This window comes from Heterodontus francisci, chromosome 9 (assembly GCF_036365525.1).
Source record: "Heterodontus francisci isolate sHetFra1 chromosome 9, sHetFra1.hap1, whole genome shotgun sequence".
NCBI lineage: Eukaryota > Metazoa > Chordata > Chondrichthyes > Heterodontiformes > Heterodontidae > Heterodontus > Heterodontus francisci.
The window spans coordinates 52,886,150-52,911,186 of record NC_090379.1 but is presented as its reverse complement, the minus strand read 5'-3'; the positions used below and the strand labels follow the sequence as shown (position 1 = coordinate 52,911,186).

The window sequence follows — 25,037 nt, the reverse complement described above, 5'->3', positions numbered from 1 at the left end:
GTGTCAAGCGTCTTGAGTGTTGTGGGAGCTGCACCCAGCCAGACAAGTGGAGAGTATTCCATTACACTCCTAACTTCTGCCTTGTAGATGGTGGACAGGCATTGGGGAGACAGGAGGTGAGTTCTCACTGCAGAATTCCCAGTCTCTGACCTCCTCTTGCAGCCACAGCATTTATGCAGCTGGTCCAGTTCAGTTTCTGGTCAATGGTGACCCCAAGGATGTTGATAGTGGGGGATTCAGTGATGGTAATGCCATTGAAAATCAAGGAGAGATGGTTAAATTCTCTCTTGTTGGCGATGGTCATTGTCTGGCACTTGTGTGGGGCAAATGCCACTTATCAGCCCAAACCTATATGTTGTCCAGGTCTTGCTGCATCTGGACATGGGCCGCTTCAGTATCTGAGGAGTCGCGAATGGTGCTGAACATTGTGCAATCATCAGCGAACAACCCCACTTCTGACCTTATGATGGAGGGAAGGTCATTGATGAAGCAGCTGAAGATGGTTGGGCCTAGGACACTACCCTGAGGAACTCCTGCAGAGATGTCCTGGGACTGAGATGATTGACCTCCAACAACCACAACCATCTTACTTTGTGCTAGGTATGACTTCAAACAGCGGAGAGTTTTCCCCCTGATTCCCATTGACTCCAGTTTTGCTAGGGCTCCTTGATGCCATACTCTGTCAAATGCTGCCTTGATGGCAAGGGCAGTCACTCTCACCTCACTGCCAGAGTTCAGCTCTTTTGTACATGTTTGGACCGAGGCTATAATGAGGTCAGGAGCTGAGTGGCCCTGGTGGAACCCAAAGTGTCAGTGAGCAGATTATTGCTGAGCAAGTGCTGCTTGATAGCACTGTCAGTGACCCATTCCATCACATTGCTGATGATCAGGAATAGACTGATAGGGTGGTAATTGACCGGGTTGGACTTGTCCTGCTTTACGTGCACAGGACATACCTGGGCAATTTTCCACATTGCTGGTTAGATGCAAGTGTTGTAGCTGTACTGGAACAGCTTGGCTAGGCGTGTGGCTAGTTCTGGAGCACAAATCTTCAGTACTATTGCTGGAATGTTGTCGGGGCCCATAGCCTTTGCAGTATCTCGTGCCTTCGGCCGTTTCTTGATATTACATGGAGTGAATTGGATTGGCTGAAGACTAGCATCTGTGATGCTGGGGACCTCAGGAGGAGGCCGAGATGGCACTTCTGGCTTAAGATAGATGCAAATGCTTCAGCCTTGTCTTTTGCATTGATGTGCTTGGCTCCCCCATCGCTGAGGATGGGATATTTGTGGAGCCTCCTCCTCCCTGTTAGTTGTTTAATTGTCCACCACCATCCTTGACTGGAAGTGGCAGGAATGCAGAGCTTAGGTGTGATCCATGTGTTGTGGGATCGCTTTGCCCTGTCTATCGCATGCTGCCTCTACTGTTTGGTATGCAAGTAGTCCTGTGTTGTAGCTTCACCAGGCTGACATCTCATTTTTAGGTATGCCTGGTACTGCTGCTGGCATGCCCTCCTGCACTCTTCATTGAACCAGGGTTGGTCCCCCGGCTTGATGGTAATGGTAGAGTGGGGGATATGCCGGGCCATGAGGTTACAGATTGTGGTTGAATACAATTCTGCTGCTGCTGATGGTCCACAGTGCCTCATGGATGCCCAGTTTTGCATTGCTAGATCTGTTTGAAATCTATCCCATTTAGCACAGTGGTAGTGCCACACAACACGATGGTGGGTATCCTCAATGTGAAGACGGGACTTCGTCTCTACAAGGACTGTGCGGTGGTCACTCCTAGCAATACTGTCATCAGCAGTTGCATCTGCGGCAGGTATGTTAGTGAGGACAAGGTCAAGTAGGTTTCTCCCTCACCACCTGGCGCATACCCAGTCTAGCAGTTATGTCCTTTAGAACTTGGCCAGCTCAGTCAGTAGTGGTGCTACCGAGCCACTCTTGGTGATGGACATTGAAGTCCCCCATCCGGAGTACATTTTGTGCCCTTGCTATCCTCAGTACTATTGGTGTTCAACATGGAGATACACTGATTCATCACAAGCTCTCACAAGCCCCCAGATTAGTAATGAGGACTTTGCAGGGTCGACAGGGCTGGGTTTGCCATTACCATTTCTGGTACCTAGGGAGTGCTGGGTGGTCTGTCTGGTTTCATTCCTCTTCTTAGACTTTGTAGCGGTTTGATAGAACTGAGTGGCTTGCTGGGCCATTTCAGAGGGCATGTAAGAGTCAACCACATTGCTGTGGGTCTGGAGTCACATGTAGGCCAGACCAGGTAAGGATGGCAGATTTCCTTCCCTAAAGGACATTAGTGAACCAGATGGGTTTTTAACAACAATCGACACTGGTTTTATGGTCACCACTAGAGTCGCTTTTTAATTCCAGATTTATTTATTGAATTCAAATTCCACCATCTGCCATGGTGGGATTTGAATCCATGTCCCCAAAGCAGTAGCCTGGGGCTCTGGGTTACTAGTCTAGTGACATTACCACTAAGCTACCACCTCTTGAAGGAGATTTAATTGAACAAATCATTTAATGTGTCAATCAAGCCAATAAAATAATCATCTCTAAATAGCAATGATTCTATCAGTAAATGTGTCTTGTTAGTTTTATTTATTAACTTCCTAAATTTGATATTATAGCATCAGTCCCAAAACTTAAACAAGTCAGAAAAATGTTGGGCATTTTTCAGGCCATGGGTGAAATTTAGTAGAAAATATCTAAAAGCCAGAGAATACCACTAAATTTTTGATGTTGCTAAATGTTCTTATGTGCCTCTGTTAAACTATATTTTAAAAAGTGACTCCATAAACACGTGTTTCAGATACAAACAAACCATTTAAAGAACTGAAAAAAGGAACCAGTTGCAAAGTGCATTATTTACAATATAATCAGACATGGTGAAAAGAAAAACTTGCATTGTGTCTTTTACAACCTCAGTACATTCTAAAGCATTTGCTAGCTAATTAAATACCTTTAAAGTGTAATCATTGTTGTAATGTAGGAAAACATGGCAGCTAATTTGCACACAGCAAGATCCCACAAAGAAAACTGAATAATCATGACAACTGCCCTGCTCTTCTTTGAAAAGTGCCATGGAATCTTTTACTTCCACCTGAGAGAGCAGATAGGTGTGACACTCGTGTCAACCTAAATTATGTGTTCTAATTTGTGGAGCGGCACTGTGATCTTTTGACTCAGACAAGAATGTTACCACTGAACCAAGGCTGACATTTTGTTAGAATGCAGCTAGATAGAACATTGGTAAAGGGCACTGCAGAAAGTTTTGATCAGTACGTTCATATGAAAATGATGGACAGGTAAAGAACAGCTGGTCCATTCAGCCTGCCCCACACTCATGATGGCTGCAGCATCATAACATATCTCTTCCCATCCCTAAACAGCCAAAAAATCTCTTGGGTGAGGCATCTAAAAAAATCAGAGGAAAACCCAGGGCCAAATAAGGGCAAAAGTACTCTGGAAAATTCCTCTCCGACTCCATCAGGTGATTAAAACCAGTCCAGGAGATCACTTGGACCATCTGTTAATCCATATCCTTCTAAATGATGCAATCACTGCCCCGTCAAGAACTGGTCCAGCATTTAACAGCCAGTTTTCCTTTGAAAGTTATATTTGTATTCTATGTATCTGCACTCATCAAACTGAAGGATGACATTGCACAAATTTGATAATGGCAAATACTCAATTGGACTTAGTGATGGCACAAAGCACTCCTCACCTGATGTTGCATTAACTAAATGCAGTGACAACTTTCCAACATTATCATAAGAAATTACTTAAACTTCAGTATCCAAAAAACTTTTTCTATTTCCTGTGCTTCGTGGTTTGTCTCAATGAGATTGCTTAAATAATAGAACTGAAAAGACACATTTAAGTAGGAAATATAGTCATAGGGCTAGAAACAGCAATGCATTATTAAGTTTTTATTTCACTGTTCAGTGCATTCAAAGCTATTTAGTGTGTCTGGACTAATTGGGAAATCATAGCAAAATGAATGGCCATTGGGATGCAAATCACACCTGCCAAATGGAAACTTATTAATTTTGTCATATAGGACACTGTTTGAAACTTCTTTCCTGAACATTGCAAATAACTTGTTTAGAAAAAAGCATTGTGAGAGGACAGGAGTAGCTGAGAGACAGCTGAATAGAGAGACAATGGAAGTGCTCGCTGATTCAATTAGCGAGATGGGTTTTGTCAATAGTGGCGATCAACATCCATTGACTGTGTAAGAGCCAGAACTCTACCTCCCCTCCCCCCTCACTGAGTGTGTCTGGAAAGCTTTGAAATCCAACAACCTCCAAGAAGCTGCTGTTTCAAACAAAGAGATGGTCACATGACCTATCTGCTGGCCAGACTGGGGCTTTTTGAATTGTGCCTCATAGAAAGGAAAAAGACTGCAACTGGACTGGTAGAAGAAAAGTCTCGCTGTCTCTCTCTCCAGCAAAGTCCCAGGGAATCCAGGGTGGCAGCTTAGACTTCAAACTACAGACAAAGCCCCTCTTCTGCCTTCTGGTACCACAGAAGCAAGTTTGCAATTGTGCACGTGGCCACAGCAAGGACTCCCAGACCTTAACTTCAATCAAGAACATTACATCAAGGACAAAGGACAGTTACCTGTATTCCATTTATTGCCAACTCTACTTCAACCAACCCCCTTAATTCCTTCTTCCCCTCTGTATCTATTTGTGTGTGTGTGTCTGTCTCTTGTATGCATGCGAGTGTGTTTGCATCACGTATTTTAGCCATTTTAACTGGGTTAGAGTGATAAGGCTAATAAACTTGCATCTTTCTTGTTTAAACCTAAGAAAACCTGTCTGATTGATTCATTTGCAATTGTAATGAGAGTGCAGAGAGTAAGGGCTCACTGAGGCAGTAAGCTAAAATCACACTGTTTTAAAAGATAAACCCTGATACAGCCAAACCAGAGAAGGGGCAAGAGGGGAGCCTGAGACCCCTTCCTCACCTAGTCGTAACACCATGATAGAACTGTAATATAAGAAATCTGGTAACAGCATTAAAATTGGTAATTATTTAGATATTTCAACACAAAATATTTATTTAGTACTTCAAAGGCAGTATCAAGTGCTGTTTTTGATTCAATACATTATAAGTAACATAACACATAAGTTTGATCAACATGATCGAATTGTTTGATGAAGTAACAAGGAAGATAGATGAGGGTAATGCAGTTGATGTTGTCCACATGGATTTTAGCAAGGCTTTTGATAAGGTCCCACATGGCAGACTGGTTAAAAAATTAAAATCCCACAGGATCCAGGGAAATGCAACAAGGCAGATACAAAATTGGCTTAGTCGCAGGAAACAAAGGGTAATTGTTGACGGATGTTTTAGCGACTGGAGAGCTGTTTCCAGTGGCGTTCTGCAGGGCTCAGTACAGCGTCTCCTGCTTTTTGTAGTATATATTAATGATTTGGATGTAAATGTAGGGGGCATGATCAAGAAGTTTGCAGATGACACAAAGATTGGCCATGTGGTAGACAGCAAGGAGGACAGCTGTAGGCTGCAGGAAGATATTGATGGTCTGGTCAGATAGGCAGAAAAGTGGCAAATGGAATTCAAATCAATTCAAGTGTAAGGTGATGCATTTGGGGAGGTCAAACAAGGCAAAAGAATGCACAATAAATGGGAGGATACCACATGGTGTAGAGGAAGTGAGGGACCTTGGAGTGAATGTCCACAGAATCTTGAAGGTAGCAGGACCGGTCGATAAGGTGGTTAAGAAAGCATATGGAATCCTTTTCTTTATTAGCCGAGGTATAGAATACAATAGCAGGAGGTTATGCTGGAACTGTATAATTCATTGGTTAGGCCAAACTTGAGTACTGTGTGCAGTTCTGGTCACCTCATTATAGAAAGGATGTAATTGCACTAGAGAGGGTACAGAGCAGATTTACGAGGATGTTGCCAGGACTGGAAAAATGCAGCTGTGAGGAAAGATTGGATAGGCTGGCGTTGTTCTCCTTGGAACAGAGAAGGCTGAGGGGAGATCTGATTGAAATGTACAAAATTTTGAGGGGCTTGGATAGAGTGGAGGTGAAGGGGCTATTCACCTTCACAGAGAGGTCAGGGCATTGATTTAAAGTGATTGGTAGAAAGTTTAGAGGGGAGATGAGGAAAAACCTTTCACCAGACGGTGGTGGGGGTCTGGAACTCACTGCCTGAAAGGCAGAGGTAGTGACCCTCAACTCATTCAAAAGGAGTCTGGATATGTACCTCAAGCGTCGTAATCTGCAGGGCTACAGACCAAATGCTGGAAAGTGGGATTAGAATAGGTGGATCGTTTTTTTGAACAGCACAGACATGACGGGCCAAGTGGCCTCTTTCTGCCTTAAACTTTCTATGATTCTAACACTCCCTCAATATGACCAAATATACTGAGACTTCCCTTAGAATAAATTGTGAATAAAAACTGGAAAACAATTTTTAGTAATTTTAATTAACTTTGTCTAACTATATGAAAATTAATCACCAATTCCAATATTTGATCTGGTGACTTAACATTGAATGTTTTGTCTCATTTTATTATTTTTAATGTGCTCTGTATTGTATTGCAGCTGAATGCCATGTATGTTTTTTTCTCCTTTGAGGATCTTTATAAGATAGTTTTTTTTAAAGAATAGCTCCTGTAATGTATATAAGGATGCGTTTAGCTACCTTTTCCTTGTTCTGGACATTTGAGGATGTGTAAAGTTGCATCCTTTCTTGTAGTGCATGCTTTGTGGTAAACTCTACAGCCACAATAAAGATATCTATTCAACAAAAGATTTTTATTTTTCATAGATCATACTACTTTAAGATACTCCTTTATCTGTACAGCACATTCTCGATAGATGATATTGTCACACGCTTTGGCATTTTGCTTATGTCTGTATATGGCTAAAGTTACAACCAAGGCCACTTCACTAAAATCCTACTGCTCTTTCTTGGCAAGGCTATCTATCTCCTTTGGCCCCTTAGCTCATATTCTAGGCAGAAATCAACACAATGAGATGTCAAGTGATTAAATAACTACCATCAAGGGCACCATATAACTAAATCTGTAATAATAAATGCACCTTCGGTAGAAATGAATCCTCAGGTAATCCATCTGGAAATTAGATATACAAAATCCAAAACACAAAGTATTGAATCAAAACATCTGATCAGCAATTTAATGCAATGTTTATTCTATGAGGAGACTGATATGCACCTACTCCTTTCTGACAAATATTCATTTTGTAAGTTGTACATTTAGTCTTGTTTGTAAAATAAACGTAACGGCGTAAATAGGTGATAGAACCGCAAGCCTAATTCTGATGTCATGAACCGCAAGTGAGAGTTTCCAGTGACTTGGATTAAATATTTAGTCTCACTCATTACTATTTATTATCGTCTAGATATTATTTTCACAATTTGTTCACGCTATATAAATATATACTGATTGCATGAGGAATTTGACATAGGGAAAGAATAATGTTGCAAATTGTGACATTTAATGTAAAGCTTCTCTTGTCTCGGCATTTGCATTTTTAATAAGGTTATCTGGAAATACAATATTCAGAGTGTAAGTCTGTTTGGATGCGTATTTGTATACTCTCAGAATACAATGTATTGAGTTTTCAGTATATATTTCAGACTTCTTCGTGATTAATATTACGTCTATGTAATTCTAAGAGGGAAAATAGGTTATAGATATTTCAACAAAACAAAGTGCAGGATATACTCAGCAGGTCCAGCAGCATCTGTGGAGGGAGAAGCAGAGTTAAACTTTCATGTCGATGACCTTTCATCTCATCGCCCCGCCCCGCCCCACCCCACCCCCAACAAAAGCAAATTCTGGGCAGCAGAATAATGCGGCCAGCTTTGAGCAATGGGCGAATTAAGTGCAAACTCCACGTCTTTACCGGCCGCTCCTCATGTTCTCAGCCCTGATACTCAACTCTTTCCGCATTAGGCAGGAGTGCGTAAGAAAAGGGACCGCCCAGAGCACGCGTGCGCACGATGGCCGCTGCGGTAAATGGAATGGCCCGGGATCGCTGAGTGACGGCTGGCTGTTCCATTCGGTAAAATGGGGCTGGGAGCCTACGAAGGGGAATGAAGCGGAGCGCGGACACGGCGGATCCCGGCACCTCCACTGGCTGCAGCCCCAGCAGCAAAGTCTTTGAAGCAGCACAGAGCGTTGTGCGTTTCGTCAACGGGTCATCATGCTATGTGCGTAGCTAACATTAATGCCATTGTTTGTCCAACCAAGACTTTGATTCAACTGGGAGGAGACTTAATTCATCCAGCAGTAAAATTGGAGTGAAGTTAGACCCGCACCGTGTCAGGGAATTATCCAGGGATGTCTATGAGCTCTCGCCTTGGTTGCCGGATCAATCATTTCTCCTTTTCCTGCTCTCCTTTCCGTCTGCGGCTGCCATGCTGAATAATGTAAGAGCTGCGAGGATTCGCACTTGATATGAATTATTATTTGATATAAAAATAAACGGAGGGGAAGTACTTCAGTATTTTGAGACTCTAAGTGTGGTCGCTGCCGGTTGGAGCCGAGGCCGATGCCGAGTGTTGTGTCCAAGAGCCATGCAGCAGCCTTATGATTTCTTCAGTGAGGAGAACAGTCCGAAATGGCGGGGGCTGTTTGTACCAGCTTTACGGAAGGTAATGATAGATAATGCGTATTTTTATATTTTAAATGGGCAACGTCGATATTTGGGAATGGGAAGGAAAATAATGGTGGCGAAGTGTATGTTGGAGTGCAACTTGTACGCGAGAGATTCGGTTCGCGTCAGTGATCTCGAGTGTAACCACGTAGTCTAATTTGCAGCAAGTACAAGTGAAATATTTGCATTTGAAATGGATTTATACAATATTTGACTGCACGGTCTAGGTTCTTATTGGTCAATAACAATATTTAACGCATTTCTTTATGGAATTGCTTCTGCCTTGCTTTCGCTGTATGCAGTCGACTGGCAATTAAAAGTTGTTTCTGTGATTAATATTGAAGTTTCCAATAATTTGAGTTCACGATTATGTGAAAATTGTGATAAAATTGAATTATTCGAAAAATTGAATTATAAGTTGCATTAGGCAAGTTGCTGGATTTCATTTGATTTCTTACATAAATCAAAAAAAAATCTGGATAATTTTTTTTTACACTTAAAACTTGATCTTCCCCCAAGAGCATTACATGGCATACCAATGCTTACGTTTTTGTCTTTGTACGTATTTTGAATATAATTTCAGAAGTAATCTAGTCTTATCATTGTAAGTAAGATGTATAGATACGCCATATATTCAGGTTTAAATTACTGGAGTCGTATAACTTTTAAGTACATGTAACAACAATTTTTCAGTGTGTTGTAGCCGGTAGGATAGCATAGATCACTTGAACCGTTCATTAATCAAAGCTAATAAATTCAACACTGGGATTCAATTCAATACTACTTTATCAAAAATACACTTGTGTTGAACAAGTTGACAATTTTTTGTTCGGGACCTTGAGACCAACAAAAAAAACGTTTTCCTTCAAAATTGATAAAATTATAAATTTCAAAACTGCTGCATACTACAGAATTATTATGGTTCCTGTGCTGAAATGTTTTAAGTGAAAATATTAAGCTTTATATGTTGTATGTTTTTTCTCCACAGGATATGATATTGGTTAAAAACATAAAAGTATGCATTATAATTTGTTACATTTATTTTATGGCAGATGCTTTGTATTTCAGTACTAGTAAAATGAGTGATAGATGTTCCAGACTGGTCAAAGAGCAGTATTTTGGGAATAATCAATAGAATTGCAATATTGTTACTGACCATATATATCATATTTCATAATGGGTAGCAGCGATATCCTATATCATTTATAATTGTATTCTGTGCCATAGAAAACTAGCCCTTGTGACATTGTCTGGAAATTAATAAAATTAGAATTCTAGATGTAAACCATAATTTATCCTGAGGGTTCACAACTTGTCACATAAGAGGGGTTTATATTAAATTGCTCATTATACCCAATATATACTTCCCATTTAGAAGGATAATGTTACTAGTAAAGGAAGCAGTTGGAATTTCTAATACAATACATCCTGCCAATAATTTTTTGTTGACCAAGTGTACAGCTATAGTCTGTTGTAAACACTTCCAGTTTTCCACTTGTGTGTTTAACCTGTGTTTCTCTAAGTTAACTCTTTTATTTTGATGGGACTAGTTTTTTTAAATTAGAAAATTATCCTTTGTATTGGAAATGGGGGCATTTAAAGTTGTTGATCAGCGTCTATTGACAAAGTGTAATGAAGGGCAAACATTGTCCCCCACATTTATATTTTTGTCAGTCACTTTGTTCTTGAAGGCTATAGTTATATTGCACTTTGTGCCTTGAGACTGTTGCAAAGAATGGCCTATAGCTGAGAGATCCCGTTAACAGTGGTTGTGAATTACAGCTCTCTTATAAGAAAACTCTGCTTAGATGCCTGTAAAAGAGCTACACTACTGTCTGATAAATTTTAAATATTTCAAGAGCAGAGAAAGGAACATTCTGAAAACAATTTTGAAAATAAATTCTGTTTATTAAGCGTCCATTTTAGTTGGCATTTTATTATCCCTCCCGTTTTTTTAATTAAGAAATTCTGTTTCCAAACCTATTGCAGTCAGATTTTTACCTATGCCACTGGTGTAGCTGGTTGCAGGAAGTGTGTATGTAGTAACACCCTCTTTTTTTTTGTTCTTCTCTCGTATGGGCAAGTACATAGTTTTTTACTTTCAGCTTTCCACTTCTCCCAAATGGCCCAAATCAGATTGGTATGGAATAGACAAATACAAATATATTATTTTTAAAACCTATTAATGCAAGTGCTACCAAATGGTAGAGTGTGTATGATTATACTATTGAGTTATATGGACCAGAGGGTCTGTGTTTGAGTTGTTATGTGGTGACCGATCTTTGTCAGGGCAACAACAGAATGTGCAAATCCCACTTCACTTGTAGACATGACAAAGGCTATGGGCCCGAACAGCATCCTGACTGCAGTGCTGAAGACCTGTGTACCAGAGCTGGCTCCTTCAGTAGCCAAGCTGTTTCAGTACAGTTATGACATTGGCAGCTACCCAGTAATGTGTAAGATAGCCCAAGTACGTCTTATCCACACACAATAAGACAACTCTAACCTGGCTGATTCTTAGCCTGTCGGTTTCCACCCAGTCATCAGAAAACTGAAGGAACAGGTCAACAATAATGCCTAAAGTGACACTTACCAGTATCTTGCTTGCTGATGGCCTGTTTGGGCTCTACCAAACCTCATGTGAGCCTTGATCCAGATAGCAATGCAAAAGCTGAATTGCAGAGGAGAGGTGAGAGTAGCTGCTCTTTATATGAAGGCAGCATTTGATTGAATATAGTACCAAAGAACCCTAGCAAAACTCAGATCATTTTGGGAGGAGGGGTGGGGTGTGCAGCAGTGGTTCAAAGGGCAAACCCTCTAGTTGTTGGAATCATACTTGACACAAAGGAAGATTGTCAAGAGGTCAATCATAACAATCCCAGGGTATTGCTGCAGGAGTTCTTCAGGGACATGTCCTCAACCAAATTAAATTCAGCTGCTTCAACAGTGTCGTCAGTTCAACCATCTTCAGCTGCTTCAACTATACCTTCCCTCCACCATAAGGTCAGGAGTTGGACTGTTCATTCATGATTCTAGTATTCATTCCATTCACAACTCCTCCAGTAAAGAAGCTGCTTATGCCAGTAGGCAGCAGGACCTGGATGATACCTAGGCTTGGGGTAAACAATGGCAGGTAACATTTTCTGCCATGTAAGTGCCAGGTAATGACCACCTTGAACCAGAAGAAGCATAGCCAGATCTCCGGTTCATTCATGAAACCACCATTGCTAAGTTCCCAACCACCAATATCCTGGCAGTCACTATTGACGAGAAGCTGAACTAAGTGAAGAATGTCAACACTGGCCACAAGAACAGGACAGAGGCCATGTCCTTTGTGACGAATGGTGCAGTTTCTGCCCCGTCAAAGCCCCTCTATCTGTAGGGCTCAAGTAAGGAGTATGAAGGAATGATCACCACTCACCGAGATGGATACAGTCATAACAGCAGTCAAGAAGCTTGATACCATCCAGGGCAGTGCAGCTCACTGGACACAATATCCATCTCCTTCAGTGATGCACTGTGATATTCAGTATCACTGCAGCAGCTCATCAAGACTACTTTGATAGCACCTTCCTGTCCTGCAACCTCTATCACCGAGAAGGATAAAAATATTAATTTTGTGGGACATTATCACATCCAAGTTCCACTCCATTGTGATGTGGACAAATATTCCCACTCCTCCATTGTCACATGGGCAGAATCTTGGAATTGCCTATCTATTAGCATTGTGGATACAGCAGTTCAAGGAAAAGGCCTGCCATCCCAGTGTTGCTGGGTAACAGATGTGACCTGGCCAGCATCATCCTTAGAATTTTTAAAAAAATGGCCCCAGTCTTGGGGAAGATGGGAAATAGAACCGATTAATCTCATTTGTGATCACAATCAAGTAACCACTACATAAGAACGTGTGTGTGTGAGAGAGATAAATTATCTGTCATGAGAGGACAGGTTAGGGTAGACTGTGATGTCTCCTACGCTAAAATTACTTGCTTATAGTTAGCATCAGGTCTATTTTAAGTACTGGCACTTTTTATGCTACGGGAAAAAATATCTCACTTCATGCAATAAACTTTAATGTGCCAATATGCATCGTGTGTGATAATGATGTTTTTCATTCCTCACCTTTAAATTGGTCTCACCATTACCGTTAGTGGTGGTTGCAGCTTTAACACGACTTCAGCATGGCATTCTACAACCCTGAGTGCTCATTCAAAACACAACTAAAGCCTTGAAGGACAAAGATCTATGCCGAATGTTTGTTCCAAGTGTACACAGGACAATAAAAAAAATCTCTCGGCCACTATTACACACTATTGAAACAGTAGTGGCAATACTGTCTATTGATAGTCATGACTACACTTTCTTGTCAACAATGCCCATTTGAGAGAACCTTTGGATGGTTGTTGGTGTCTGGAACTATTGAGGGGAGAAGATTAAAGAAGATATTGTCATATCTTCACATTTCCTTGTTGATAAAGAAATTGAGTTAAGAAGAAGGTAGCTTTTTTAAAATTCATACATGAGATGTGGATGATGCTGGCAAGGCCACTATTTATTGCCCATCCCTAACTGCCCATGAGAAGGTGATGGTGAGCAACTTTCTTGAACCACTGCAGACTGTGTGGTGTAGGTACTCCTGTTGTGCTGTTAAGGAGGAAGTTCCAGGTTTTGACCCAGTGACAATGAAAGAATGGCGATAGATTTCCAAGTTGGGATGGTGTGTGATATGGAGGTGGTACTTTTCCATGCACCTACTGCCCTCCTAAGTGGTAGAGGTCATGGGTTTGGGAGGAGATGGCGAAGAAGCTTTGGAGAGTTGATGCAATGGTATACACAGCTGCCTTTTGTGTGTCAGTGGTTGATGGAGAGAATGTTTAAGGTGGTACAGGATAGGGTGCCAGTCAAGTGGGTTTCTTTGTATTGGATTGCGTCAAGCTTCTTGACTGGAGCTGCAGTTCTCGAGGCAAGTGGAGAGTATTTCGTCATACTCCTGACTTGTGCTTTTTACATGGTCAGGAAGCTTTGGGGATTCAGGAGCTGAGTCACTCACTGAAGAATTCCCAGCCTCTGACTTGCTCTTGTTGCCACAGTATTAATGTGGCTGGTCCAGTTAAGGTTTTGGCCAGTGGTGACTCTTTCCTCCACCACCACCCCCCCCCAACCCCCTTTGGATGCTGTTGGGGGATTCAGCAATGGTGAGGCTGTTGCATATCAAGGGGAAGTGGTTAGACTCTCCTTTGTTGCAAATGGTCATTGCCTGGCACTTTGCGCGTATGTTACTTGCCCCTTATCAGCCCAAAGCCTGAACGTTGTCCAGGTCTTGCTGCATCTGAGCACTGACTGCTGGAAAAATAATTGTGAGCTCTCTGCTTTCCATTATTAGTAATAAATCCAGCAATTTGTGTTGAAGACCAGGTGTGCCATGAGTTCTGATTCTCCACAGACAGCTGGACGATTTATACCGCTACACCATTGGCCTCGCCAAAATCAAAAAAAATTGCACACTTGCCTTGAGCCTCTCCATTTGATTTCATTGCTGGACTTGTGTTCTTCATGCAAATTATTCTCATCGTAACCATTTAGGGCTGGTAATTTATATTTTAAGAATCCTAGTTATGATATGATATGAGTTTTTGGTCCCGACATGCTACAGTTTTGAAGGCCAAGAGAGGGAACAGTTAAACTGTGGAGCTTCATTCCTGAAGATATTAAATTGCTCCTAGAGATTTTAAGAAACCTTTAAAAAAAATATCTTGGCAGTATTTTTGTGCTGGTCTTGTCATCCACACACTTATTGGTGACTGAGGGCAATAATTTTCAGGATGCAAGCTGCCTTAGCACAACAAAAATGTGAATTAGATATGATTAGTCAACAATTCCATTTTTTTATTTTTTATTTCCAAAATATACTTTATTCATAAAAATCTGTAAAAAATACATTACCAGTTTCAAACAGCACCAAGTCAAAAAATACAAACCGTGCAATTGAGGTCCGTTTGCTTCATTACAATCATGAGTTGCCTCACCACCCTTCCATTTCACATTTGTCATGCCAATTACATTTTTACATTTACAGCAAATGAAAATTTTCCCGATACAGTTCGAGGGGTTTCCCATGGGTCCAGCCCCTCAGTTCAGCTTGGTGGGGGGACCTTACACTGTGGTCTTTTCCCATTGAGCCTTTGCTGCGGCTGCCCCAAGCTTTAGTGCGTCCCTCAGCACGTAGTCCTGGACCTTGGAATGTGCCAGTCTGCAACACTCGGTCATGGACAACTCTTTGCGCTGGAAGACCAGCAAGTTTCGGGCAGACCAAAGGGCGTCTTTCACCGAATTGATAATCCTCCAGCAGCAGTTGATGTTTATCTCGGTGTGCGTCCCTGGGAACAGCCCGTAGAACACAGACTCCTGTGTTACAGAGCTGCTTGGGATGAACCTCGACAAAAACCACTGCATCTGTTTCCACACCTGCTTTGCAAAGACACATTCCAGGAGGAGGTGGGCAACCGTCTCTTCCCCACCACAGCCACTGCGGGGGCATTGCGCGGAGGGGGCGAGACTTCGGGCGCGCAGGAAGGATCTGACGGGGAGGGCTCTTCTCACCACCAACCAAGCTACATCTTGGTGCTTGTTTGAAAGTTCTGGTGATGAGGCATTCCGCCAAATGACTTTGGCGGTCTGCTCGGGGAACTATCCGACAGGATCCACCGTCTCCTTTCCCCATAGGGCCTTGACATTCCGTGCAGACCACTGCCTGATGGATCGGTGGTCAAAGGTGTTTTCCCTCAGAAACTGCTCCACGAAGGATAGGTGGTACGGCACGGTCCAACTGCATGGAGCATTCCGCGGCAATGTAACCAGGCCCATCCTTTGCAACACCGGGGACAGATAGAACCTCAGCACGTAGTGACACTTGGAGTTTGCATATTGGAGGTCTACACACAGCTTGATGCAACCGCACACGAAGGTGGTCATCAGGATGAGGGCCACGTTGGGTACATTTTTCCCACCCTTATCCAGAGGTTTGAACATAGTGTCCCTCCGGACCCGGCCCATTTTGGATCCCCAGAAGAAGCGGAAAATGGCTTGGGTGACCGCCACAGCGCAGGAGTGGTGTATGGGCCAGACCTGCGCCACGTACAGCAACAACGTGAGCGCCTCGCACCTGATGACCAGGTTCTTGCCCACAATGGAGAGAGATTGCTGCCCCCACATGCTCAACTTGTGTTTTACCGTGGCTACTCGCTCCTCCCAGTTTTTGGTGCACGCTCCGGCCCTTCCGAACCATATCCCCAGCACCTTCAGGTAATCTGACCTGACGGTGAAGGGGACAAAGGATCGGTCAGCCCAGTTCCCAAAGAACATGGCCTCGCTCTTGCCGTGGTTAACTTTGGCTCCCGAGGCCAGTTCGAACTGGTCGCAGATGCTCATCAGTCTGCACACGGACAGCGGATCCGAGCCGAAGACGGCGACGTCATCCATGTACAGGGAGGTTTTAACCTGAGTGCCTCCGCTGCCTGGGATTGTCACCCCTCTTATGCTCGCATCTTCCTAATAGACTCAGCAAAGGGTTCAATACAGCAAACAAACAAGATGGGAGAGAGGACAGCACGGTCTGACTCCAGATTGGATCAGGAAACTTTCCGATTCCCACCCATTGATTGAGACTGCGCTACTGATGTTTGTGTACAGCAGTTTGATCCAATTGCAGATTCCCTCCCCAAACCCCATTTTTGGAAATCATGACTATGTGCGATATCCTGTCAAAAGCCTTCTCCTGGTCCAGGCTGATGAGGCAGGTGTCCACCCTCCTGTCCCGTACGTAGGCGATCGTATCCCTGAGTAGCGCAAGACTATCAGAGATCTTCCTGCCGGGCACAGTACAGGTCTGATCGGGGTGGATCACCGACTCCAGAGCAGACTTGACTCGATTGGCTGTGACTTTGGACAGAATCTTGTAGTCAACATTAAGCAGTGAGATGGGCCGCCAATTTCTGATTTCTGCCCTCTCCCCCTTCTGCTTGTAGATGAGGGTGATGATGCCTTTCCTCATGGATTCTGACATGCTGCCGGCCAGGAGCATACTCTTGTATACTTCCAGCAAGTCCGGGCCGGCCCAGTCCCACAGGGCCGAGTACAACCCGAGTAAGCCGTCGCTTCCGGGAGCTTTACTCGTCTCGAAGGACTTGACGGCCTTTGTCAGCTCGTCCAGAGTTAGCGGCTTGTCCAGTCTCTCCCTCATGCTGTCATCCAGGACCTCTGTGATAGATGTCAGGAAGGACTGGGAGGCTCTGCTGTCTGTGGGCTTCGCGTCATACAGCCCAGCATAAAAGGATTTGCTGATCTTTAGTATGTCGGACTGCGAAGACGTCACCGAGCCATCCTTTTCCTTCAGGCTGCTGATCAAGAGCTCTCTGTGTGTACCTTTTGGAAGAAGTAACACGAGCATGTCTCATCCCGCTCAATGGAGCGGACTCTGGACCGGAAGATGATCTCGGATGCCTCCGTGGCAAAGAGCGAGGCCTGCTGGCTCTTCACCTCCTTGGAGGTCCTCCTTGACCTCGACCCCAATCAACTGCAGCTGGAGCAGATTTTGCATACTTTTTTGGAGTCGGGACATTTCTCTCTGTCTCTGTCTCTGTCTCTGTCTCTGTCTCTGTCTCTGTGTCTCTGTCTCAACACCTTTATGGATGAAGATCCTCTTGATCTCCTTGATCGCTTCCCACCAGTGAACTGGAGACTCAAAGAGGGGTTTCATGGCCCTCCAACCTTTGTAATCCCTTTTGAGTTCCTCAACATTCTCTGGGGTTAGCAGTGTAGCATTGAGCTTCCATGTCCCTCTGCCAACCCGCTGGTCGTCCTGTAAGTGACAGTCGGCCAGTAAGAGGCAGTGGTCGGAGAAGAACACCGGCTTGACGTCGGTGGATCCGACCGTGACAGCACAGGACACAAACAGGAAGTCAATCCTGGAATGGGCAGGCCCATCCGATCTTGACCATGTGTATCTGCGCTGCGCTCCGTCTGCAAGTTTTCTGAAGACGTCGTGCAGTTTGGCATCTTTAACTGTTTCTATTAGGAATCTGGACGTAGCGTCCATTTTGCTGTCTTCTCTGCCGGGTCGTCCAGCCGCATTGATGATGCAGTTGAAGTCGCCGCCTAGGATGACCGGCCTGGACGTCGCCAGCAGCAGTGGGAGCAATGCTCACTGCGTTGTACCAAGGCGTACACGTTGATCAACCGGAGTGGAGTGTTGTTGTACATTACGTCTGCTACGAGGAGGCGACTGCCCACCACCTCCTTAACTTCAGAGATGGTGAAGTTACCTCCCCGCAGCAGAATACCCAGGCTGGAGGAACGGCAATCATTACCCCCTGACCAGATCGATGGCCCGTGGGGCCACCATCGCGACCACTGCCTGTAGGTGCTGAGGTGTGGTATTCCACACTCCTGCAGAAACAGTAGGTCTATTGTATCAGACCAGAATAGTAGTAGGTGAACTGGGTGGATTTTTTTCATCCAGCTGTTTCTGTGAAAGCAGTTCCACTGTTCCTGATCTTGGTCATGCTGGCTCAAGAATGTTTGTGCATTTCACGCACCTACACTGCCGTTCATTCATAACTTCTCCAAGGATGAATACAACAATACCCAAAATCAGCTGGATTACAATGCTCTTTTGCTTGTTTTTTTTCTTTCTTTACCTTTTGTCTTTTTTCTTTCTTGCTTCACTCTCTCTATTTCCTTCTGTATTTCTTTCTGACTCTAATTCGTCGAATATCCTATTTCCTCCTTCGTCATTTGCTCTGCTTGCTTCTCTATCCTTAAATGCCGATGGTTAAGGAGAAAGATCATTGGGTAGGATGCTCATGAGGTGCTAGATATTGACATCATTGCATCAGTATCAAATTGCATTTCCAGCAATTTGTAATGCAAACATAGTGTGATCTGAAAGGGTGAGGTAAAAAGTGGAGTTCAGGTCACTTGCTGCAAGATATGCCATGCCAGCAATTTCTGGGCCATTAATCCTAAACCAACAAAAGAACCCTTAATAAACACCTCATACGTAATGTGTTTCAAATTATTTACTTGGACTCACCCAGTTGTTTCTTTTTTCCTTCTGTTTTCTGTATTTTTTTCATCATATTAAGGAGAATAGGATATATTAAACTTTTTTTTAAAGCTTTAAAATATTTACCTTTTATCTCTATGCTTCCATTGTCCATTTTGAAGTTTGTTGCAGCTTTTAAAAGAATTAAACATTTGGCTTAAAAATTAGTTCCAAACTACTTTTTCCCACCAGTACGTAGCAAAAACCTGAATGTAATTTTGGTATTAGAGGATGGATAAAAAACTTAACCAGGGTATGCTTAGAGTTGAAATGGCTCATAATTGCCATTTAAAAAGAAACCACAGCCTTTTGTAGTGGAAAGTTCTTGGTTGGTGCAATTCAGCATATACAGTTTGGGTGTGAGGTTCTGTACCAGAAGATCACTAAGGCATGAACAGCCACATGTATGTTTAATATCTTGTCCCAGAGAATAACACTGTGACCTCAACATGCTGCTCTTCTGCTTGTTTAATGTAGCTATCATACTTCAAAAAAAACTTACTTTTTACATTTAGGTGTACTTAAATTATGTTTCTAGTTAGTAGCAACTTTTTATAGGTCGGAGGTATTGAATGAAGTTCCAGTACATAGAGGTAACATAAATAAAATAGTAAGATTCTTCTGTCAACAGCTTACTGGGAATTCTGATTTTTTTTTTTGAAAAGTCTTAGTTAAGGCCTTTTATATTTGTTCATTCCCATGCAGAGATACAAGGAGATGAATGCATGATTTGCTGCTGCAGCATATCTTGACAGTTGTAGCAATATAACTCTCACTTTCCACATTAACTTTCAAACTGCTATCTGATTTTAGTCAATCCTCATAAATGACTGTCAGCAGATGCCAGATTGTTCCTGTAAATGACTTGTAGGTTATGATAATTCTTTGTTAAAAAAAATGTTCAGTATTTTAGTCTTATTTGTTAAAATTTGAGTGCAGTTGTATTGCAGACCTAGAATGGAAATGGGTGGGGGTGTATTTTTTTTTTTAAGTCAACTAATTTTATTTTCTGTGTACTATATTCTACAAATTTACTTTTACAGTTAACACTAGCAGACTAGTAGTGTGGAACTTGGAGCACAGTTTCTGGTTTATTGTGGTCTAGCTACAATCTAAATGTGACTGGTTTGCCTAATACAGCAAATCTGTTCGAACAGTATGTTGCATGACTGAAGGAAAAACATGACATGCCTTATAGATATAAGACTTGTAATATTCATCTATCAGTTTTAGAAAATGTGTTTAAGATGCAAGTAGCTTTTCACTTGCCTCCCCAAAAACTTCATATGTACACAAGGAATGAATCAAGACCATCGGATCAAGTTCAAGCTAACCCTATCCAGATACCATGCAACCTGTAAATCTTATCAACTCTTCAACCACACAATTTACTAACTGAGGCAAAAAAACTGCAGCCAATTTAGGAAAACTTAGTAAAATTAATTTCCAACACTCAAGGCAGTCAGACTAAGATCTAGCTCATACCCATGATTGTCCCACCTAACTAACAACTCGTCATCTATAACTACACATAGCCTTTTTGCTCAGGAAGTTGGCTAGGTCTCTGTTTAAAGATCTGCAGAATTCAAACCCACTGTGTTTTCAGTTAGTCTACATATTAAAAAAAACTCTCCCTTTCCAGGCTGGATTTGTAGTTCTTACTGAAACTGTCATTAATGCCATTGCTTGCAATGATAAGCACCAAAACAAGCTGGCTGTTTTCCATGGTCCAAGTCTGTTTGGTTGACTTTGGCAGTCAGAGGCTTTTATCAAAGAACGTTAATCACTATATCCCTCTAATCTTGATGTAAAGATACATTTTCCAGACTGATGTAGAAAAAGCTTTAGCTTAGAATTGACTTAAATTGAAGTTTCCCCCCCGCCAACCCCATCCCCACAGTTGTTTATAATTTTCTTCCTCAGGTTATTGCAGTACACTCCGGGATACCGTAGTTCTGCAGGAGCAAATTGAAAACTACAACTGTAATGATGCATATATCTCCCACATATGCAAGATTTCAACAAGAAGTGAGAACTTTCCAGTCCTAATTCTGTCTAGTTGTCAAGTGACCTGGGTTTATGTGGTGCAATTCCCATGATGCATTTCTCCACACATACTCTGTCCGCAGCAGCTGGAAATCCCCAGGAGTCAAAGCCAAGATGTGGCTTCTGACACCAGCCTTGGGCCCTAGACAGAAGAGCGAGCCTATCTGGGGTGGGGGTTGGGGAGGAAGGGGGAGAATCCTGTAGGCATTTATAAAATTAAACAATTTTATAGAATCATGTTGCAGTACTGAAATGGGCCATTCAGTCAATTAAATCTGCAGTAGTAATTATCTCCATATCGGCTACCTCAGGGGCTCTCTTTTCTTTGCTCTTCTCCCCACCTTGTGCCCCTTCCTCCTTGCTCCCCTTCCCAATTAATCCTTCCTCCCCCAACCCTGCCTGATTGGAATACTGCACTTGATCTTAGTGCCCTGTGTGCAGTGCCACAGGACAGTAACTGTAAAACTACAAAATTGGTGTTCCTGTAAGGTGTGCGTTACTTTTTATGATTTGTTTTGTCTTAGTTGCTTGTGGTTATTTTAAAGTTTTGGCTGTGAAGCACAAGTAATTTGTAAATGTTACTTGTTGGTATAGTTTAGGAAGCAGATAAATTAAGTCTTTGTATTCCAAGGTGGGAACTGATTGATCTTTCCACTTATATGATGGATATTAACTTAAAGTTGGTCTAGCCTCTTGAATGCCAACTTGTAGCTAAATTCAAGAACTACCCAATTTCATTGTGATTGGATAAAAATAAAACTTGCATTTATATAGTACTTTTCACAACCACCTTGCATCTGAAAGCGCTTTACAACAAATGAAGCACTTTTGTTGTAATGCATGAAATGCAGTAGCCAATTTTATGCACAGCGAACTTCCACAAACAGCAATGTGATAATGACCAGATAATCTGTTTTTGTGATGTTGATTGAGGGATAAGTATTGACCAGGACACTGGGGACAACTCACCTGCTCTTCGAAATAGTGCCATGGGATCATCTACATTTCACCCGAGCAGGCAGTTGGGGCCTTGGTTTAACATCTCATCTAAAAAATGGCACCCCCAACAGTGCAGCGCTCCTTCAGTACTGCACTGGAGTGTTGGCCTTGATTTTTGAGCTGAAAGGTAGCTTTGTTTTGTTCAGTGTTTGTAATTTCTCCATAGCAGCCATGGCATTTTGCCAGTATAAAGGTAGTGATTGGGCAGAACTGAAGTGGAACCATTTGCAGTTCTGTGTATATATAATATAAACTTCCTGTGACTACATAAAAATATGGTAACAATCACAATCAAAGGTGTCCAACCTTTCAAAACACAAATCAGAAGAAGACATTGTACCTGATGAAGAGTTGCAAGTGTTTTGGGACCCTTTTATGTTATAGCTTTGGTCTTGGGACGACAGCCTGTTAGTCTACAAAAACAATCAGATCATTTATGTGCAGGATTCTTGCCTAAAGTATGGAACTCGTGTATCTTAAGGTTGAGAGGAAATTTCACAGAGCAAAATCATGAGAGGTCTGGACAGAGTAAATAGGAAGTAACTGTTTCCATTGGCAGAAGGGTCAAGAACCAGAGGACAGCAATTTAAGATGAATGACAAAAGAAAAACATGAAGAAAATCTTTTTTACACAGTGTGCGGTTAGCATCTGGAATGCATGGCCTGAAAGTGTGGTGACAGCAGATTCAATCATGGCTTTCAAAAGGGAATTGGATAATTATCAGGAGAAAAAAATTTGCAGGGGAATGGTCAGGGAAATGGGACTAGCTGAGTTGCTCTTATCAGAGAGCTGGCATGGACATGAGGGGCTGAATGGTCTCCTTCTGTGCTGTAACCATGCTATGATTCTATGATCTGCACTTAGCTCAGCACCAATGTTTATAAAACACTTGTTTGGCACAGCTTTAACCTTGGACTCCATTATAGAAAGATTTTTGTTCAGCACCAACAATTAAAATACTCATGGTACATATTATGGGCTTTCATCACAATTGTCATTTTTGCTCTTCACCTCCAGGAATACCTAAAACAGGAGAATAGCAGTTCATACCTTGAAGTTATCTTTTATTAAAAGGTGTATGTTCTGTAGAAGGTTTCAGTACCCTCCAGAAAGAATCCAATTAAATGGTGCTTCACATCTTAAAGCTTTGGGATAAAAACAAAATGCTGGAAATACTCAGCAGGTCAGGCAGCATCTGTGGAGAGAGAAGCCGCATCTGTGGAGAGAGAAGCAGAGTTAGCAGCTGGGATTTTACCAGGGCTCTGAAGATGGTCTGGTAAAATGGCGGCTGAAGGAGTTGAGAGAGAAGCCTGACATCTTCCTGTTGTCACAGCATATTGCAAAAGGCACTAACGGCAGTGGCTTGGCCACCCACCGACTGGAGGCAGGTGGGCAATTAAGCTAATTAACTGGCCTATTAATGGCCATTTTACACCCCCGCCAGGATTTTACCAATGTCGGAACAGCCCCCACCAAGTGGCGAGAATGCCAGGTACATCAACTGGGCCCTCCAGTGGCTTCCGGGTGTGGGGGTGTCCTTCCTTCTCCAGGGCTCCGTGTACCCCCACAACCGCCCCCCCACCCAAACCCTGTGGCTCCAAGGCTACTGCTGGAGGGTTCACCCCTCTGATCGCTGGACCCTGCCAGGTAACAGCATTTTTTTTTTTAAAAAAACCTCTCCACCCCTTTGAGGCGCCTCAAAATGGAGGCGCTTTCTTGTCCCTGCAGCCTCCGCAGCGGCCACCTGTATCAGTGGCGCTGCCAAACCGCCAGCCTTCTGATTGGGCCAGCAGTTCAGAGAGGCAAGATGTTGGTCCTGACAGCGGCCTCTTAATTGAGAGTAATTTTATCAGATCGGTCTTGTTGGATTTGCACGCATGTTAGTGATTTAGGATTTAAAATTATTATTTGAGTTAGCATCTACTGATTATTGTGGGGGAGAGTTCCATACTTCTATCACCCTTTGCTTGAAGACATATTTCCTAACTGTGCCTGTATTCTGTAGAGTTTCGAAGAATGAGAGGTGATCTCATTGAAACTTACAAAATTCTTAGAGCATGAGAGGATGGATGTCGATGGGATGTTTCCCCTGGCTGGTGAGTCTAGAACCAGAGGATGTAGTCTCGGAATAAGGGGTAGGCCATTTAAGACTGAGATGAGGAGGAATTTCTCCACTCAGGGTTGTGAATCTTTGAGCATCCATAGCCCTCTTGGGTAGAGAATTCTAATCATTGAGCATGTTCAAGAGAGAAATTGATAGATATCTGGATACTAATGACATCGAGGAAAATGGGGATAGCGCAGGAAAGTGCTGTTGATGTAGACGACCAGTTATGATCTGTTTGAATGGCGGAGCAGGCTCGACAGGCTGAATGGACTACTCCTGTTCCTATGCTCCTAACTTCTTTCCTGAATGGCCTGGTTTTAAGGTTATGTCCCCTTTGCCTAGATTCCCCCACCAACGGAAAAAAATTCTATCTACCTTTCAAAACCCTAAAAAGCTTCAATCAAATTACACAATTTCTATGTTCCAGAGAATACAAGCCTAGTTTATGTAATCTCTTTTTCTAATCGAACTTTTGGAGCCTTGATAACATTCAAGTGAATCTACACTGTACTTCTTTTGAAAGACAGTAGGTCTTTTCTAGGGTGCAGTGCCCAGAATTGTATATTGCAGTCTAACCAGTGCTTTGTGTAAATGTAGCAAAACTTCTGCTTTATATTCCAACCCTCTAATTATAAAGGCTTTTATGATTTTTCTTCGGTACCTGACTTCTACATTTTAGTGATCTGTAGAGGGAAGGGAGGTGGGAGGGGAGCAAAAAAGTGAGAAAGCTTTGCTTTTAATTTAAATTAATGACTTGGATTCAGAAACTCAGTCGTGTGATGGCAATGTGTGTCATGTAGTTCAATCTGAGAAGTCAGTCCAAAAATTATAAAATTAGTTGGACAAAATATGCAAATAGCCAGAATGATAGCAGTTGAAATTTAATATAGAACCATAGGAATAAGCTGTTCACTCCATTGAACATGTTTTACCACTTTAACATGGCAGTTATATTTCTTTCCTTCCAATTTCTTGCCCCAAATCCTTAGTACTTTTACTTCCTAATGAAGTAACTAGCTGCTTTTCAAAACCTTTAATTGAAACTGCATTACAAGAAGATGGAATTTATAAAGTATAGTGCATAAAAATGAAC

General features: G+C 42.5%; 1 protein-coding gene across 2 annotated transcripts in view; it reads left to right on the top strand.

Annotated features, from left to right (window-relative positions):
• The first annotated feature begins 7,908 nt into the window (after positions 1-7,908).
• The window catches only part of sos2 (son of sevenless homolog 2 (Drosophila)), a 159,241-nt gene continuing 142,112 nt past the window's right edge, over positions 7,909-25,037 (top strand). The window contains exon 1 of one of the 2 annotated variants that reach the window (XM_068039077.1): positions 7,909-8,687. In XM_068039077.1, coding sequence (XP_067895178.1) covers positions 8,610-8,687 — 78 coding nt within the window. In that variant the 5' untranslated portion in view covers positions 7,909-8,609. The remainder of the gene's footprint in view (positions 8,688-25,037) is intronic. The other variant, XM_068039078.1, reaches the window with a different exon arrangement.